The 17,456-nt window shown below is 38.3% G+C and overlaps 4 protein-coding genes across 13 annotated transcripts; 3 read left to right on the forward strand and 1 right to left on the reverse strand.

The window, feature by feature from the left end:
• Positions 1–49: 49 nt before the first annotated feature.
• On the reverse strand, positions 50–2,597 carry LOC105171916 (RING-H2 finger protein ATL39). Its single transcript, XM_011093177.3, has 3 exons — positions 1,489–2,597; positions 753–850; positions 50–647 (listed from the first exon to the last, which is right to left on the reverse strand). The coding sequence occupies exons 1-3, from the start codon at positions 1,645–1,647 to the stop codon at positions 290–292; spliced, it is 615 nt and encodes a 204-aa protein (XP_011091479.1). The 5' UTR covers positions 1,648–2,597; the 3' UTR covers positions 50–289.
• A 2,579-nt stretch (positions 2,598–5,176) lies between these two features.
• Positions 5,177–6,301, forward strand: LOC105174306 (uncharacterized). The gene has a single exon (XM_011096363.2). It carries the CDS (start codon positions 5,262–5,264, stop codon positions 6,078–6,080), a length of 819 nt encoding a protein of 272 aa, XP_011094665.1. The 5' UTR covers positions 5,177–5,261; the 3' UTR covers positions 6,081–6,301.
• A 1,131-nt stretch (positions 6,302–7,432) lies between these two features.
• On the forward strand, positions 7,433–11,089 carry LOC105171924 (serine/arginine-rich splicing factor RS41). 5 transcript variants are annotated; one of them, XM_020697003.2, is made up of 7 exons: positions 7,563–7,717; positions 8,310–8,429; positions 9,113–9,351; positions 9,547–9,659; positions 9,755–9,990; positions 10,371–10,631; positions 10,757–11,089. In XM_020697003.2, exons 3-7 carry the CDS (start codon positions 9,228–9,230, stop codon positions 10,788–10,790), a joined length of 768 nt encoding a protein of 255 aa, XP_020552662.1. In that variant the 5' UTR covers positions 7,563–7,717; positions 8,310–8,429; positions 9,113–9,227; the 3' UTR covers positions 10,791–11,089. The 5 variants fall into 5 exon arrangements, with proteins under 5 accessions (XP_011091491.1, XP_020552662.1, XP_011091508.1 ...); XM_011093189.3 differs by lacking the exons at positions 7,563–7,717; positions 9,113–9,351 and adding an exon at positions 7,433–7,532; XM_011093206.3 differs by lacking the exon at positions 9,113–9,351 and having other exon boundaries at positions 7,564–7,717.
• A 2,147-nt stretch (positions 11,090–13,236) lies between these two features.
• On the forward strand, positions 13,237–17,405 carry LOC105171946 (ARM repeat superfamily protein). 6 transcript variants are annotated; one of them, XM_011093227.3, is made up of 3 exons: positions 13,237–13,455; positions 14,328–14,401; positions 15,477–17,405. In XM_011093227.3, exon 3 carries the CDS (start codon positions 15,513–15,515, stop codon positions 17,193–17,195), a length of 1,683 nt encoding a protein of 560 aa, XP_011091529.1. In that variant the 5' UTR covers positions 13,237–13,455; positions 14,328–14,401; positions 15,477–15,512; the 3' UTR covers positions 17,196–17,405. The 6 variants fall into 6 exon arrangements, with proteins under 6 accessions (XP_011091529.1, XP_020549545.1, XP_011091537.1 ...); XM_020693886.2 differs by having other exon boundaries at positions 14,333–14,401; XM_011093235.3 differs by lacking the exon at positions 13,237–13,455 and adding an exon at positions 13,471–13,635.
• The last annotated feature ends 51 nt before the right edge of the window (positions 17,406–17,456 follow it).

The following is a 17,456-nucleotide window of genomic DNA, read 5'->3' on the forward strand; positions in this document are numbered from 1 at the left end:
CAGTGCCCAAATGCTTGCAAGATCCTATGTTTGGGATATCAAACACACATTTCTCCCAACAATCATCTTTATATTGAAGCCATTCATCTCAAAATCCATGTATCTGGTAGAAAGAATTCTGATGTGTAATAATTTCAGCATTATATGATTAAGCCCTTCAAGAATTCAACCTTAAAAATCGAAAAAAAAAATGATGGAAAAACCATACTCCAAAATTTATATACAGACGCTCTATAGAATCTTCTTCTTTGTGAAATTTCAGCCGCTTAAAATCTTGATCTTGTTGCTCTTACGACGATGGCCTTAATGACGCTTCTCTAGAAACACCAGAGTCCACTTCAATGGAAATGGAATCTGCATGTATTTGGCTGCTTTCATTACCCTCTGCACGTGCAAACGTTGGGAGCAGCCATTGCTGGGAATGCTCAAGTGTAATCTCAGAACTGTCAAATGATTCGGCCGTAGAGAGAGTAGCTGAAGTGACGTGCTTTCTTTCAACAGAGTCGTGTACTGAGAGACGGCATACTGGACATGTCGACTGTTTCCTCAGCCATACGTCGATGCAAGACAGGTGAAAACTGTGGCCGCATTTTGGCATTATTCTCAAGACTTCTTTCTCTTGGTATTCTGCCAAACATATGGTACATCTGCATTTCGAAAGTAATACATATGAAAATCTGCAGTTATTGATGAAATTCAGGCCGAATGCAACTTATGGACCTTTCTTGATAACCAGGTGGGATAGGACTTACTGCGCATCTTCCATTGAACTGAATGCTTCACGGCTGAACTTCATTGTGGGAATTGCAGCAACTACAACTGGTTCAAGACCGTTAATCTGATGTTCTGGCTGCCAAAATATAAAAGATTACTGCATTGATTAATCTCCACAAGCGGCAACTTGACCAAAGCTATCGCGAAACATCAACATATTGTAAGAGTAGTACAATCGATCTTTGAATGCACATGAACATGTATTAAAAGATAAATTTCTTAAGACAACTAGTTAAGTGAATACTGCTGTTCTAAAATTAAGAAATCAAGTTCTAATAGTAACATAAAACTACATGTTGACAACAACTTGAAACTCGGTAATGGACAACTGCAGTCGCTATCTACAACATACTATACCATAAAATCAGAGGGCAAGGCAAACAAGTGTTTCTCCATCAGATTAGAATATAGAGCATGTGAACATAGATCCAGTTAAAGAGAAGCAAGCCGGGCCATGAATTCTGTATCAACCTCTAACATATCCAATCACACCATCACGACCAAATCGAAAAGGCATTAGGGAACGATACACACGGAAAGTATCAGGACTATGAAGCCCTTAATGCTATATGAAGTAAGCTAACTGTTATACAGAAAATAACCAAATTATATGCTCTAGTCAAGCTAAGACAAACGGAGGATACAGAGACAAATTGTCACTCATATTTGGGAACTCTTGCCCAAAGAAGAGCCAAGAATGCAGAAAAGACATACCAGCTCAAGATCAATTCTTGAGTCGATCTCGAACATTTGCCGCTCCTCAATCCGGCGGAGCCTCCCACAAATCAGTCTAGTACAAACAAAGACAATGAAAGTTGCACTCATCCCAAACCCAATAATTGTTGTAATCAGATTCATGCCTGAGCCAAACATATCAAACACTCCTATTTATTCAGGCCAAGTTCTCAGCAATGTCAACTATATAGATGAACTGTAAAAGAAGAACCAGCCAAAAGAAATGCCCAGATCAAGATTCATGTTTGGATGACAAGCCCTCAGATCATTACTGTCAAAGTCAACCTTAAACAAGAAATCCCAATTCAAAGAGACATCATATAAGCATAAGCTTTCGTGGCAACTCAACAATGGAGAATGTAAAATAGGTAAAAAGAGCCCAATATCAAGAATTTCCACGAAATGGTAGAAGCTGTTGGGATCTGTGGAAGTCAATAATCAGACAATCCCACACCCACATGACTAGAAATAGCAACAAGAAGCCAAATGAGTGAATGGTCAAGAATAGGAACAGTATGTGATTCACAAGTAAAAAGAAAATCTCTTGAAAGAAGGAGAAAAAAAAAAGAAAAAAAGAAATCAGATACTCATTAAGATTCAGCAACAAGTGGGAGATCTACAATTCACAGAACCAAGAAGTGAAATTGGCAAACAGCAAAACACGACTTCTGCCCCACGCCCAATATGGAATCCTAACCCCCTTTGAGTGGACTCTGAGTGAAGACCAAGAAATGGATGAGAATGACAAGGTTTCCCATTTTTCTTTGGCTTGTGCCAGTGGACTTTGTATTTTCACTCGGGTCCACCCCCAATACTCATTTGTGTCCCACGTTGATATGTAAACTGTTAGGGGAAAAAAAAAGTTGGAATCTGTGTGATTCCTCAACGAAGTGAAATGGTGACACAGATTCTTGCACGTTACTATGTTGCCCTGCAGAGGTCTTTTTGTAAGTTTTACTACTTTTGGATGAGGCCATATCAGATCTTTCCCTTGTTCAGATAAACATGAGGAGTTTCTTTGGGTAGGCAGGAAATATAGGAACGCAAAAGGAGAGCGTCGGGCACACTGCACAGCTGCAAGAAAGTAGAAGCATAGGAGGTCAACAATGATGGCTATTGGTTGGACCTCTTGAATGAAATCGTCATATGAATTATTACCAAGTGCTAGGTACAAAAGCCCATACGAAACTTATGTATATGTGATGTTCTTTTCTACAAATTCACCCAAAATGAGCCACCATTTTCAATGGTTATGTGAATGAACAAACCATACAAAAACCAACACGTGCAGTCTACATGTTGACAAAAACTTTCTTGCTAATATTTTCTTCCTACTTTGTTATCCTCCTAGTCCTTATCTTCAAGGGGGGAAAAAGAACCTTTTCCCAAATCTTTCTTACAAGACTGTTGAGGAGCCTGATCTAGTCCAAGAACCGGAAAACTCAACACCTACATAGTGGGTTTTGGTCCGTCTTTTTGACCTACCTCATCCAAGTTATGGGTTAGGCCTTTGTTTATACTGTAAAATATGATTAACTCATAAAAGTTTTTGAAGAAAAATATTTCTTTGAATATTTTGGAAATCAAATTACACTGAGTCACTACATTTAAATTCTTTAACTCACCTCAAAACATGAGTTATAAATTAATTAACTTGAGTTTTCGTGAAAATAAAGTTTTATATATTATCCTTCAAGAATCCCTATGAATAACACTATCATTGATTTATATTTTACAATGTTATATTGCTCTCTAAAATTGAATAGAGAGCACTATAATTGTAATTGGTACATTCTTCAGAGCTTGTCATGCATTCTTCAGAGCTGTGCCTATCATATTTGTGCTTTAATTATTCTTTAAATAAATAAAGGGAAGTGGAAACTTCAATCCTGCAAAGCTGGATTTGAAAGTTACTGTTTAAAGAAGCTGTCAAATACTTGAAGAATTCACCTCAATTGTTAACTGTAGCTGTTATATTCCCTGCCTTTTTCAGATGTTGTCTCAGGCTGGCTGTCTGAGATACTACACAGATCTCTTCTTCATATTTAAATAACCTTCTTCTATGATGCCAACGTTATTTCTGCTGAAAGTTACAGTTACTGTGGTTAAGAATTGACCAACGGTAACCTGTTGTCTCGAGTATTTAATCCCTGTTTATTAAATTTTTATCATATACTATAAAGTCCAATGGAATATCAACAAATGCAGGCTGCACAGTGCTAAGACTACCTGTTAAAACTGATGAGTTCAGATTTTTCACTTAGTACAAATTAATGATGTTTATCTATAGTAATTGCCACTGTATGTTGAGTTTCTCTAAACAGAATGCCTAATATTGAGTCGAGGCCGAACTGAACTTAAACAAGTAGTACCTCCGAGGATTCAGGTTGACCACATTCGGCTCTTGATCCGTGTAATCTTTGACAGAGACTAAGTCATTTGTTTAAAACTATGAAGTTATCGAAGTTCAGAACCTGATGCATGGAAGTGCACATTAATTTACAGACAAGGTGTTTTTGTTCCCATTGTTAAGATAAACAGAAATAGAGTGGATTTATTGCCGTACAACGGACAAGCTACGTTAAAATTCCATCCCGGGAACATTGTACTTTCTTACATATTCACTGCTTACTGCTGTTAAAAATCAGACAAAATTACTTATGTTGTACTTATGCTTTTCACAGATTGTGCAATCAAATACACATTACTAAGCAACAAATCTGTCTCTTCAACTCACAGAGGAATGAAAATGTATGGAATCCAAGGCTGCATTTGGATGCGCAGAGTCGCAATCCAAGACAATATAGTTGAGGAAACTGGACAAAATTCCTTGCTTCAAATACTTCACAAACTTCCATTACTCAAAGTTTTTTAATTATCAAATGCATGATTAATTAATGACAAGGGCGTTTATATCAAAGAGAAACAAACATCACAAAGGACACGGTACGTTGCTTTTTGAGCCCCACAAATCGTTCCGTCTCCAATAGCAAAAATCCATTTGGGAAACCCCACCATCAATAAATTAACCTTAAGTTTCCCTCCATGATTTAAAACTTGGAAATTTAACGTTCCAAAACCGTTCTTCATTAGCATAATCCACTAAAATAAGGCACCTCTGTATTTGTCTGTATCTCACTGATTCTATCCTCAGTTTAAGCTGTTCAGCTCTTTCTACTTAAGCCGTTGGCTCATACAACTTCTAAGCCATTAACGCTTATTCACTAACTCTATACAATAGAATGATGCTTTTTATGCTGATATCTGAATGTGTCTGTGTGTCAGTTCCTAAACTAAATAATGAACTGTTTTTTTAAGGATATTGTTTTTGTCCGAGGGCAAAGCATATGTATATGTTTGGTGAATATATCTCGAGTTCAGCCGAGTCCGTTGGCAGCCAACCACCCACCCAACCTGGTTTTTTAATCAGCAAATTCTTGTTTTATTTGAAATGATGCTATTTCCATTTTTTAATCAGAGTTTTCAGTGGCTACGCATTTGCAGATGAATCCAAGCTGATTGAGTTTTTGGGAATTAAACTAAGCACAAGATACAGGTTCATGGAAATGTGGACAAGAAACAAATAATTGAGAAGAGCTTTGCAAGAATTACACTTGATGACCCTCACTCTTGGAATTACCTTATATAAATAGAGTGATGGATCGATCAGCTGTTCTCATGTGTACTTCACATACAAAAGAAAAGGCCCGGTCCAGAACCAGCCTAGTTGATTTCATAACATAGTGTGCCTCATGGATGGATGTGACGCTACGAAAACTACCCTTTCCACGAGCAAAGTGCAACCTGCAAAGTCAGCATCAGCACGAAGATTTGTGGGCGTAAGGCAGAGGCCTTCAGGTCGATGGGTTGCTGAGATCAAGGACTCGTCTCAACGAGTGAGACTATGGCTTGGAACTTATGACACCCCTGAAGAGGCTGCTCGAGCCTATGATGAGGCGGCTCGTGCCCTTCGTGGGGAAAATGCACGTACAAACTTTGCTTCTGCAAATCCAATCCCAAACCAAGCCAAGTCATCAAACTCAAATGGGGCTGAATCTGAGATCAGGCATGGACTTAGTTTTTCTTCACTGAAAGCTAAGTTAAGCAAGAACCTACAGAGTATCATGGCCAGGAACTCGGAGAACAAGGCAGCTAAGAGTAGAGTAAGTGACCACTTCACTTTTGCCAGTATCTTCCACTTCAGGGGCTACAATCAATACCAACAAAATCCAGTTGATATGAAGAAAATCGAAAAGGTGGTGCAGCCAAGTGTCATTGTCCCTCATGTTCCGGATGAGCCATCTCCTTGGGAGGGCTCAAGCCCCGACTACAGCAGCGAATGGGCTAGTTTCCACCACCATGGTTTCGACTCTGACGGGTCGGACATGAGCGATGTTTACAGTCTAAGTGAACAAGGCTTTGGCGATCAAATGATGGGGTGGATTAGCAGCCCTGAGGTGATGAGTGCTGCAGCTGGAACTGAGGGATCAAGGAGTAAAAGATTCAAAGTTTCTTCTTCTGTTGTGGTTCCACCAACTTTTAGCGAACGTCCAGCCCATGGTGATTGGTGAAAAGCTGAAAAGTTCCTCTACTTTAGCTACTGATAACCCTTGATGTCCAAAAACGCATACGTCTCCTGTTCAATGTAACATCTGAAAACATGTACAGTATGAAAAAACAAGAAACTGACAGAGTTCATCTCTGCGAATAAAAGATCAGTAGTTGTTCCATTAGCGTAAAGGGATGTATCGTTTGGAAGAACAACATATTAAAATCAGCTTATTGTTATGTATACTAGATCAGACAGTTTTGATCTTTGGAAAATTTTACTTCAAAGAGTTTATTCAACTTAATTCCAACACAAAGAAACAGCATATAGAAAGCTTTTGGCCATTTATAATAGTCATTGCCAGCTCTCTAAACAAATTATTAACTAGTCTGATCTTTGCTTTTCCCCACAAACTACAGAAAGCAACTACAGTGCTTACATAAGTACGCTAATTTGGAGGTTTCAGGCAACATATTTTACACCTTTTATTTGCTTTCCAGTCATCATTCTTAATTCATCAAGTTGGTAGTTTTGTTGCCATTACACATTAAAAGAATGCAATCCTCTTCTGTCTGACCCAAGAATATCAGTGATCTCATAGCATTAGCTCAAGTACAAGCTCAAGAATGTGGACAAGAGGTTATAATGCTCAAGTACAATTCTCAAGAATGTGGACAAGAGACTACGATGCTCAAATACAATTTTCAAAAATGTGGACAAGATGTTGGACTTAAGCAGACGTGTGATGTGCGGTCCTGCTTGGCCGGACCTATAACAGACACTCATACTGTAACCATCACTATAAATATGTTGAATTCTTCGTGAGATAAATCATGACACTTTGGTTTATTGCCAATTGGTAAATGTTTCTTTCATATACATAATTAAATGGTCCTTTTTATTGCAACTAACATTTGGAATTGACCATATGTTCCAATGTGGTCATGTTCATATGGATTGGAAGAAAGAATACAAAAATACAAATTAGTACTTTAAGGATAGTTGGTTAGGTTGTTAATGTAATTACAAGAAGTTGTGTGATACATTTGAAGTATATATTATGTAAAATATAAGCAGTTGTTTAACACATCTTAGTTGGTGTGCCTTACTTATGGACATTGCCCTTTTACTAGTAGGCCAGCTGCGCTGATCTGTTTGTTTGTGATTTTGATCCAATATTTTTAGGGGCATCATCAAATGTAATTAATTAGTTCTGTTTATAGGAATTTCATATAATTAGAATATAATATATATATATATGTAAGATTAAGATATATTTGAATTTTATTGTAAGAAGACTTTAAAAGGATCAATTGAAGTATGCGGCCCATAAAGCTCTCGGAGCCCAAACTAGAGGGCCCAACTTTGAGCCCATCGTGGGGATGCTGTCGTTTAGATTCAGCGTTGAAATTTTCTCTGACTTCACAAATTAAAGGGTTTCTCCACATCGATCCACTGCAGAAGAAGCCTGAAGGTAACATCTTGCTACTCTTTTCTTCCTACTCGCGTGCTTCTGTCTTCCTACCGTAATTTACATAATCGTATATGTGTTTGGGGAGGTAGAGGTTTCCGGATCTGATCTTTTTCTCGCTGGTTAGCGTTTCAGGTGTATTGCATAGGGATTTCAGGTTGATGTTTTGAAAAATTATTGATTTGTAGGTATGTGTTGAAGTCGCAGCTTGTGATGTTAAACACATCTATAAGTTATCAGCTTAAATTGTGGATTTATACGATACGTTTTCCTTTTTTGTTTCTAGGTACTTTGGTATGTGATTTTTTTTATTTTCAAAATTGTTGAAAATGCTGTTTTAAATTTTTAAGTATATGCTGTGAAGAGTTTAGAGTTCTACTCAGCTTGATTTATTATCTTATGCTCCTTGTGTTTTTTTTTTTTTTTAAATTTCTGGCAAGTTTTGTGTTCTGGGGCTTTAATTCCGAGGATTTCAGAATGACATAATTATCTTTTGTGGCATGAAATCTGACGCATCTGTCACTCATAATGTTGGATCCATTGATTGGTGAAAATCCTATGTAAATTTGGATAAGTAACTTCTACTTCCAATTTTCACTCAAAACTAATTTTATCTTTTCCGTTGCTGTTGTGGAGATATTTTGTATCTACTTAGTATTTTGTGGGACTCTTGCTGTCTAGAAATTAGATCTTTTTGATGGCTAGCTTCAAGCTATTTGGTTTCCTAGTTATCACAGTGGGAAAAGTAATTGGAGGTTTTGAAGAATCTTGTTTCTGCAGGAACTTTCATGATAATGAGGCCTATATTTTGTGGGAACCTGGAGTTTGATGCTCGCCAATCTGATGTTGAACGTCTTTTCAGAAGATACGGGAGGGTTGATAGGGTGGATATGAAATCTGGTAAGTTTGCAATTTATTTGCTCTTAACGTTTTTGGGGTACCTCCTATAACAAACACTGAACGGTTTATTATAGTTTAATGTCACCCTGTAGTTGGTCTTGACATCTTGGAACTTAACAAATGAGGAAAAATGTTTAGGTCCTAATCGGAGTTTGCTGATAATAATGGATGCACTATTCAGGATCTGAAAAGCAAATGTTCTGGCTGAGCTGTGCTGAGTGCTTCGTTCACTATCTCTAAGAAACCATCATTGGCCCCTAAACTGAGTTTTTGTGGCAAGAAAGATGGATGAGATGATCATTGAAATGATTTCTTCTTTTTCTTTTTCTAGAAACCTACATTGTTAACCAACTCTTTCTTGATCAATGCAATAATTTCTCTCTAAATATTTTAGTGCGCTGCACTAAATGCCCAGGCAGAGGTTGAACGAGAAAGGAGAAGGTGGTGTGTTCCCATTGCCTGCTAAAACTATGATTAGTTAATGGCTGCCGCAGATCAATTATATAAATGATTGCTTGTCAAATAATGTGACATTGTTATTTGAAGGAACCTTGGTTGATTTTAGAAGGGTAAATATGTTTCTTACAACTTTTTGTTAACAAAATGTTTTTACATGTTATTTCCCAGAAAAAGCGCTTTTTGCTGTAGTGAAACCCCCAAGCTCAATAGTTTCTTTGGCGCAGGATTACTTGGATATTCCATGATCTTCCTCGATGGATGGTTCTCTGCGTTTATTTTCTGGCTTGTGCCCAAGATACATGTTCTTGTGTTTGTTCGAAAGAACCAATATGATCTGCCATGGTCCCACCATTCTACACTTTCCTGAGACCATTGCCTTTTGCATTCCTCATGACTTTGCCCAGTCTTCAATTTCCGACATGTTTCAACATAGATATCATGTTCATTCCGGATCCAGTGGCAGGTGTTGTGTTTTCTTCATACAGATTTTTTTCCCTTCTCTCTCCCTGTGATTTGCAGGGGTTTGTGTGGTCGCAATGGTTTAGTCAACAGTATGTGGTAATTTAGTGTCTTCACTGGAGGCAACTTAACATAATCTGCATCTGTCTGCCAACTGAAGCCTTATGCCTTGGTTTCTTAAACTTTTGTGGCTTTATAGGCTTTGCTTTCGTGTATATGGAAGATGAGCGCGACGCAGAGGATGCAATCCGGAAACTTGATAGGATAGAGTTTGGTAGAAAGGGTCGCCGACTTCGTGTTGAGTGGACTAAGGTATTCAGGGTTTTCTCTGTGTTGTATATTGTCGGAGCTGGTTGTTTGATTATTTGATTCCTTTACATAATTAACCTAATCAAGTGTATCTGCAGCAAGAGCGTGGTGGCAAAAGGCCTGATAGCTCGAGACGATCTTCAGCCAACTCAAGACCATCAAAAACTTTGTTTGTTATTAACTTCGACCCTATCAATACGAGGACCAGAGACCTTGAAAGACATTTTGAACAATATGGAAGAATATTGAATGTAAGAATCAGAAGGAATTTTGCATTTATACAATATGAGGTGCAGGAAGATGCCACCCGAGCATTAGAAGCAACACACATGAGGTCTGTCCCTCTCTAAAATCTTGCAGCATGCATTTCCTACATGATGTGGTCTAAACTCCTGGAAAGATCTGTTTATCTGTCTATGTTAACAAGTAGTTTAGATGCAACTGACACAGTCAGTTTGGATCTCTTTTTGACAAAGAATTTGTTGCCTATGGTGTATGTGCAAGAAGAATCTTTCTTGAAAGGACTTGCAATGCAGAAGAAAGTTGTGCTACTGAAAGATGGCATCTTTGGCTGAATGTTACCTATGGGCTTAACTGTCTTTCATTTCAATCACAAATATTATTTACTGTTATGCTTCAGTTCCCCCAAACTAACTTTGAGATTTCTCACATCGTGGAGTTGTTTCCTCACTTGGTATCATAATTTGAATGCAGTAAGTTCATGGACCGAGTTATTTCGGTGGAGTATGCAATTCGAGATGATGATGACAAAAGAAATGGGTATAGCCCTGATAGAAGAGGTCGGGATGCGTCTCCTGATAGAAACTATGGTCGTGGACGTTCGCCAAGTCCATATCGTAGGGATAGGGGTAGCCCTGATTATGGACATGGATCTGTACCAAATTCAAGATCTGAGCGAAGAGACAGTCCTGATTATGGAAGAGGAGAAAGTCCTGCTAATGACAGATATCACAGGTTAGCGTTCTCCTTGTATTTTTTGTAACCCGACTCTGGGTTGCTATATTTCTGGTTTATTTTTTTGTTTTCATTTTTGTAATTGAGTATTTAATTAACATCTGAGTGCATCATTTACAATACAGCCGTACACCTCCACGCGAAAGATCCCGATCTTGAGAAGGAAGAAATCGGTGGGAAGCATTTGGTGGCATTGATTGCCATCAAATGACAATAGTCCTCCTTGTGCTATTATTAGCGCTTAGCTTGAGATGTTAGTCAACCAGCAAGTGGCAAAATTCAGGTAGAATTTGCAGAATTGTATGTCTATGAAGAAGTACATTAATCCCTGTAGTGTAGTTCCCGAACTGGATTGCCTATCCTTTTTATGTTTTAACTTCTGGATTGTGATTGCAAAGAAATCTTGTCAAATTTTTCGCGACATGCTGTTCTATGTTTAATAGTAGAATGTTTGTTAACTTTTTGTGGTATGATGTTTTTATGCCCTTTTTGTTTGTATGATGATGAATTTTGATTGATATTGGCACAATACTTAATATTTCTACCCAATGATCTGCATATGAACCCGGCAAATTTGGCTTATTTGCATAACTTGTGAAAGATGATTTACTTATTATGGGTTTCTTTATGTTTGTATGAGGATTTAATGCAAGCATATTTTATATATTTTGGTAATTCTTCATGTTCCCTTTGTGGAAGCTGTCCCAAGTACAATTTGCTTTCTTCCAACCTATGGCTTTCATTCCTGAACCAAATCCAATTCTGTCATAAGCGTCAGAATTGCAATAAAATGATGAATTCAGACATTAGGCTAAGTCAATTATCTCTCATCATTTCAGATCTACACCATCTTATTCAAAATACTTCACAATACCCCAGTAATTATACGCACATGTTTCCCCATTACTTGTTAATAAAATCCAATTGACAAGAAAAAACAGTCCGTATGCATTTGAATTTTGAAAAAAAAGAAAGGGGAAATGGGTGGGTTGTACTTTGTGGTTGTAGTGTGTGCAGGATGCGAATGCGTGCGTGGGGTTGGGACAGAGAAACCGAGACGCATGAAATAACAAGACAGGAAAAGGGAAAAAGGGGTTGCTCCGCATCGACAAACGACGGCGTCCCCTCTGCCGTTGCCATTCTCAAAGCTGAAAGAGATAGCACGCTCCTGCCTCCCTCCCTCTGCAAGATTTCTCATCATAAATTTCAACTCCAACAATCAAACTCTTCTTCTCTTTTTCTTTTTCTTTTTTGTTTTTGCGTGTTTTTTAGAATTACGAAGTCAAAAGTTTCAAATTTCATTCAATTTGAGGATTAGTTTTTGGTATTATAATAATAATAGTTAATGTGGTTGGCTGTCGACGTCTCTGAATAATTAAGCTCCGGTGCCAACTACGCACATTAATGCACTCTATAATCACACAATTAACGTCACACGATCCGATTTGGCATTTGGAATGAGGTATGATGCCATCCATCAATTGCAACTATGCAACTTTGGGTGATGACTGATGATGGTCACCTAGCCCTAGGTTAAACTAGCGTCTACTTAGTTTAAGCGGATGGTACCCTTGCCCTATTTATTTATTTTTTAATTTACAACCATCTCTCATAATATTTGATATAATTAAAACTATTTATTTATTATTTAAAAAATTATAAATATTCCTGTTGTGTGATGAAATTATGTAATTTTTTAATAGATGTATGGAATTTTCAACTATCTCCTTATTAAAAATTAGTAGAAAAGTATGATGGAGTGAATAAAAATATTTTAAAAAATTATCCACTCAATCAATAAAAAAATCAGAACTTTTTTATGAAACAAGTGAAATTATAATTCTTAATCCATACGGGTATTTTAATTAGTTCACCATTAAAAATAGATGAAAATCTAATTGTGGATATTGACTATTTATTATACGTCCGACTTAACATCAGAGAAATATTGGTAATTTTTTAAATAATAAAAATATATTTATAATTATGCCAAATCAGAAAAATCATTGTAATTAACCATATACATACATCATCCGTACAAAATCATACTCTTTTATTTAAAATCGTACATTTATGAACCCCTTTTTATCATGAAGCTGCCAACGGTACTAAAGATACTAATCCAAATCAAAATGGGTCAATCCCTACAAGAACAATAACAAATAAATCGCACTTGTGTTGGGAATGTGTGTGTGTTGGAAATTGTCACCTCCTAACACAATCAAACTACTCAGTACTCAGTGGCAACTTTGAACATAACTGGCAATTAAAGTAGCCAAGGCCAAAAGGGTCATTCCCTCCCCCCCCACACTAAGACGATCTCACCTCCCAACACGTGCACAAGGAAAAAGTCCACCGTCATGAACCCCACCGGCCCCAACTATGACGTGGCGCACTATTCCTGCCATGTCAGCACCTCGTCCTCGTTTTCCCCGAAGCACTTTCAAATTTCGACCAATCTCAACGGTCGGATCTACTGTTCCTCCGCTTCATCCTCGCCGTCCGATCCCCCCTCATTCTGCTCGACATTTATGCCAGCCAGCCCCACCATGCACACACACAGTTCACGCACTCAATTTACCATATTTTACACCAATGTTTGTTTGAATGCCAATATTAAAATACAGTATGTTCTAGAGAGAGAGAGGGAGACAGCTCTGACAGTTTCTTCTTCTGTAGAGAGAGAGAGAGAGAGAGAAACGAGTTTTTGATTTTGAAATCGTTTGTTGGAATTTTGAACTTAAGAGTATGAGTAGTCGTTTCTTCTCTTCTTGGGCGTTTTGTCTGGTTGCGCTAAAGCCCCAGTACTTTTAACTTTGAAATGGTGAGCTGTTTTCAGAACCGAATGTATGTATGTATTAGTAGTAGTAGTTGACTACTCTCTGTGCTCTGCTGCTTCTCAATTTCGAGATTCTTTGCATTATATTTTTTTTCTCTTGTTACCAAGAAATACTTGCTTGTATTCCACCACCCTTTCAATTTTTTCTCTCCTGCGCTAGGAAAGGTAACATCTTCCTTGTTTTCCTTTTGGTTTTTCTTCTACCTATTAATTCTGGATAAACCATAAAACAGTTTGAGTGAGAAGAGGAAGAAGTGTGTGTGTGTGTGTGTGATTTTCAAGGCCAGGTCTTTGTGGGATTCTTTCTTTTTCTGGATCGTGGTTAAGTTGAGATTCCAGAATGCAGCTTTTTTTTAAGAAATTCTTGAAGTTCAATTCTCCAGGGAAAAAGTATTTCTCTCGGTTGGCTTCGTGGGTTCTTCTTTAAAGTTTTTTTTTTTTAAGAAGGAATTATTGGATCAAACTGCAGTTCTGGGCTTGTTTATTTTCACGGAAGTTTAAGCATTAAAGATCGCTTTTCCTTCTTCTCTATAACAAAATATCTAGGATTCTTCGAAAATTTGGGAAGGTGAGAGACATAGATGGTAAGGAGTTATATAAGGTTGCTTTCTGGCTGAAAAAAGGGATTTCTCTCCTTAATATCTGTTTCTTAAAGATTGGTTCTTTAAGTTGTCTTTTCATGCTTACTCTTCATGAGACCTGTTTCAAGTCGGTGATAGGTTTAAGAAAAAGAAAGGAAGAATTTCCTTCTTTTTTCCTTTTAAATTCAGACCCCAAAAATTTGCAGAATGGTTTAAATACAGATTCATCTACCATTTTTATGATGCATTATTTTCTGAGAGTGATTTTTGCTGCAGAAAAGTAGTGAAGCACTGGCAGAAAAAGGTGTTGAGTGCCTTGAATGTTAGGCAAAAGACAAGAGCGATTTGAGGTAGTATTTCTTATTTTAATCATTTGGGTATTTATTGCATCAATTTCTTTGATTTTTCTTTTTGGGTGTTTGGCCCATCAGAAATTCAAGAATACACTCCACACATGAATACACATATATATGTACAACTGGAGATGGAGACTCCTATCTTCTCTTCAAAGCAAAGTCTTTTTCCCTTTCAAATGTTCATATACATTAAAACTGCAGAATTTCTCAAAGTTATACTTGTGGGCCTCTCCATACAATTTTGGCCTCACAATTGTTCTCATTCTAAGCTATCCAAGTCTTGTAGAAAAATGCAGTAATTATCTTGAGGAAGTATGCAACTCACAAGTTGAAAAGTAAAGCTACCTTCTTTTTCAATTACTACTCTACCCCTTTAGAGAAGGCATATTTGCTTCTCTACCTTAATGCATTCATTCCTCAACCAAATTCATCTGCCGAGGGTAGACTGGTCATGACAGTAAAGTTTGACATCAGCTTTTATTGGACGGCAGTGACGGCTGTTGGAAAGTTCCTTCTTTCACTTTCATCTACTGTCTTTCTACATCTTCATCATTGTATTATTAGCTGATTGATATATTTATATGGGAGTAAATTTTTTTTCAGACATCATTTGTGTAAATGATGTCTATTATAAAGGGTTTCTTTTGAGTAGACTCGTGGGGTGCTTCATTAGGTACTTTGTTATTACCTGTCGGCTCTCATTTTCAGTAAACGAGCATTTTGTGATCATGCAAGATTCTCGAAGCCCCTAATGTCGACCCACTTTATCTATTTATTTTAATTGACTAATGTATAATATATTCTTGGATGATTGCAACTACTCCACAGCTTCAATTTTTCTATCACAAAAATCTGTGTCTTTTAACATTTTGCTCATCTGAGAAGCTACCAAGAAAGGAGGTTTGTCTTCCTTCGAATTCCACATCTAACCAACTAATGCATCTCTCTCTCCCTCTCTCTCTCTGCAAGATTCACATCCAATTAGCTTTGTACTTGTCAAAAGATTAGAAATTTTTGCATCTCTTTCATCCGGCCATTGTGTTTAAGGTTTGATTTTTCAATGTTTCAGTTGTTTTCAGCTCCGGCAATAGTTTGACTGAGAATCATGGTTGAAGACGGTGGAAAGAATACTGCTGTTGATAGCCTTTCAACTGAAGAATGGCTGTCTTGTGCACAAGGTCTTGTTCCAAAGGCACTGGAGAAGGCCAGGGAGGTTAAGGGGTTTCCAGGGAGGTGGAAGACGATAATTTCAAAATTAGAGCAGATTCCGTCGAGATTATCAGACTTGTCTAGCCATCCTTGCTTCTCGAAGAATGCACTTTGTAAGGAGCAATTGCAGGCTGTTTCCAAGACATTGAATGAAGCAAATGAGTTGGCGGAGCTTTGTGTGAAGGAGAAATACGAAGGGAAGCTTCGAATGCAAAGTGATCTTGATGCACTGGCTGGGAAACTAGATTTGAATCTGCGTGATTGTGGGCTCTTGATCAAGACTGGAGTTCTTGGTGAGGTTTCGTTTCCGTCGGCTGTGGCTAGTACTTCGGCAGAACCTGAAGCTGCAGTTCATGGGAACTTGAGAGAATTGCTCGCCAGACTTCAAATCGGCCACTTGGAGGCAAAGCATAAAGCTCTTGACAGCCTTGTGGAAGTCATGAAAGAGGATGAAAAGAATGTGTTGGCCGTAATAGGACGAAGCAATATTGCCGCTTTAGTCCAGTTGCTCACGGCTACTTCTCCTCGAATCAGAGAAAAAACTGTAACTGTGATCTGCTCACTTGCAGAGTCCGGGAGTTGTGAGAATTGGCTGGTTTCGGAAGGTGTGCTCCCACCCCTCATAAGGCTTGTAGAATCTGGCGGTGCTGTCGGTAAAGAAAAGGCTACGATTTCTCTCCAAAGGCTGTCCATGTCATCTGAAACGGCACGTTCCATAGTTGGCCATGGTGGGGTTAGGCCTTTGATTGAGATCTGTCGAACTGGTGATTCTGTTTCACAAGCTGCTGCAGCTTGTACTTTAAAAAACATATCTGCTGTGCCGGAGGCACGGCAAGCGCTAGCTGAGGAAGGGATTGTCAAAGTGATGATTAATCTTCTTGATTGTGGGATTCTGTTGGGATCTAAGGAGTATGCAGCTGAATGCTTGCAGAATCTCACTTCATGTAACGATGATCTCAAGAGATCAGTTATTTCAGAAGGCGGATTAAGGAGCCTGCTGGCCTATTTAGACGGTCCACTGCCTCAAGAATCTGCAGTCGGGGCATTGAGAAACTTGGTTGGGTTAGTCTCCATGGATGTTTTAATCTCCATAGGTCTTCTCCCACGGTTAGTGCACGTGCTCAGATCCGGGTCTCTCGGCGCACAGCAAGCAGCAGCATCAGCAATCTGCCGAATCTGTAGCTCCACAGAAATGAAACGAGCAGTGGGTGAAGCTGGATGTATCCCTTTCCTCGTAAGAATGCTGGAGGCAAAAGCTAATAATGTAAGGGAAGTTGCAGCTCAAGCGATTGCTAGCTTGATGACCTTTTCCCATAATTGCAGAGACATAAAAAAAGACGACAAAAGTGTGCCGAACTTGGTGGCTTTGCTCGATCCCAGCCCACACAACACCGCCAAAAAATATGCAGTCGCTTGCCTCATGTTGCTCTCATCGAGCAAGAAATGCAAGAAGCTGATGATTTCATACGGGGCGATTGGCTATCTCAAGAAGCTGACGGAAATGGATATTCCGGGTGCGAAGAAACTACTGGAACGATTAGAAAGAGGTAAACTGAAAAGTCTATTCAGCAAGAAGTAGGAGGAAGAAGAGAGATGTAAGTTGTTGTTCTTGTTGTATAAGCGGAGTATATTTTTGGTGTTTGATGATGTTTCATTCTCTGAATGAAACAAAGTGGCGGTAGCAATATGTACTGAGAAGCATAAAAGCTCTCTCTAATCTATTTAATCAAATGGCCTCTATCTGTGTAAAGGAATTTAATAATCCTCGTATTCAGACTACATTATCTTATGTCTGTTCTTTTCCTGTTTCTGGCTATCGATCTGGAATCATGATTGAGCA

The sequence above is a fragment of the Sesamum indicum genome, linkage group LG1, assembly GCF_026168435.1.
Source record: "Sesamum indicum cultivar Baizhima isolate 11 linkage group LG1, ASM2616843v1, whole genome shotgun sequence".
NCBI classification, from domain to species: Eukaryota; Viridiplantae; Streptophyta; class Magnoliopsida; order Lamiales; family Pedaliaceae; genus Sesamum; species Sesamum indicum.

Excerpts from the sequence above, each read along its gene's own strand:
- LOC105171924 (XM_020697003.2), top strand. The coding sequence starts at position 9,228 with ATGGTCCCACCATTCTACACTTTCCTGAGACCATTGCCTTTTGCATTC. Across the intron at positions 9,352-9,546 it reads CATTCCGGATCCAGTGGCAG|GCTTTGCTTTCGTGTATATG; the intron begins GTGTTGTGTTTT and ends GTGGCTTTATAG. Across the intron at positions 9,660-9,754 it reads TTCGTGTTGAGTGGACTAAG|CAAGAGCGTGGTGGCAAAAG; the intron begins GTATTCAGGGTT and ends GTGTATCTGCAG.
- LOC105171916 (XM_011093177.3), bottom strand. The coding sequence starts at position 1,647 with ATGTTTGGCTCAGGCATGAATCTGATTACAACAATTATTGGGTTTGGG. Across the intron at positions 851-1,488 it reads CAAGAATTGATCTTGAGCTG|CCAGAACATCAGATTAACGG; the intron begins GTATGTCTTTTC and ends ATATTTTGGCAG. Across the intron at positions 648-752 it reads AGTTCAATGGAAGATGCGCA|ATGTACCATATGTTTGGCAG; the intron begins GTAAGTCCTATC and ends TTCGAAATGCAG.
- LOC105171946 (XM_011093227.3), top strand. The coding sequence starts at position 15,513 with ATGGTTGAAGACGGTGGAAAGAATACTGCTGTTGATAGCCTTTCAACT.
- LOC105174306 (XM_011096363.2), top strand. The coding sequence starts at position 5,262 with ATGGATGGATGTGACGCTACGAAAACTACCCTTTCCACGAGCAAAGTG.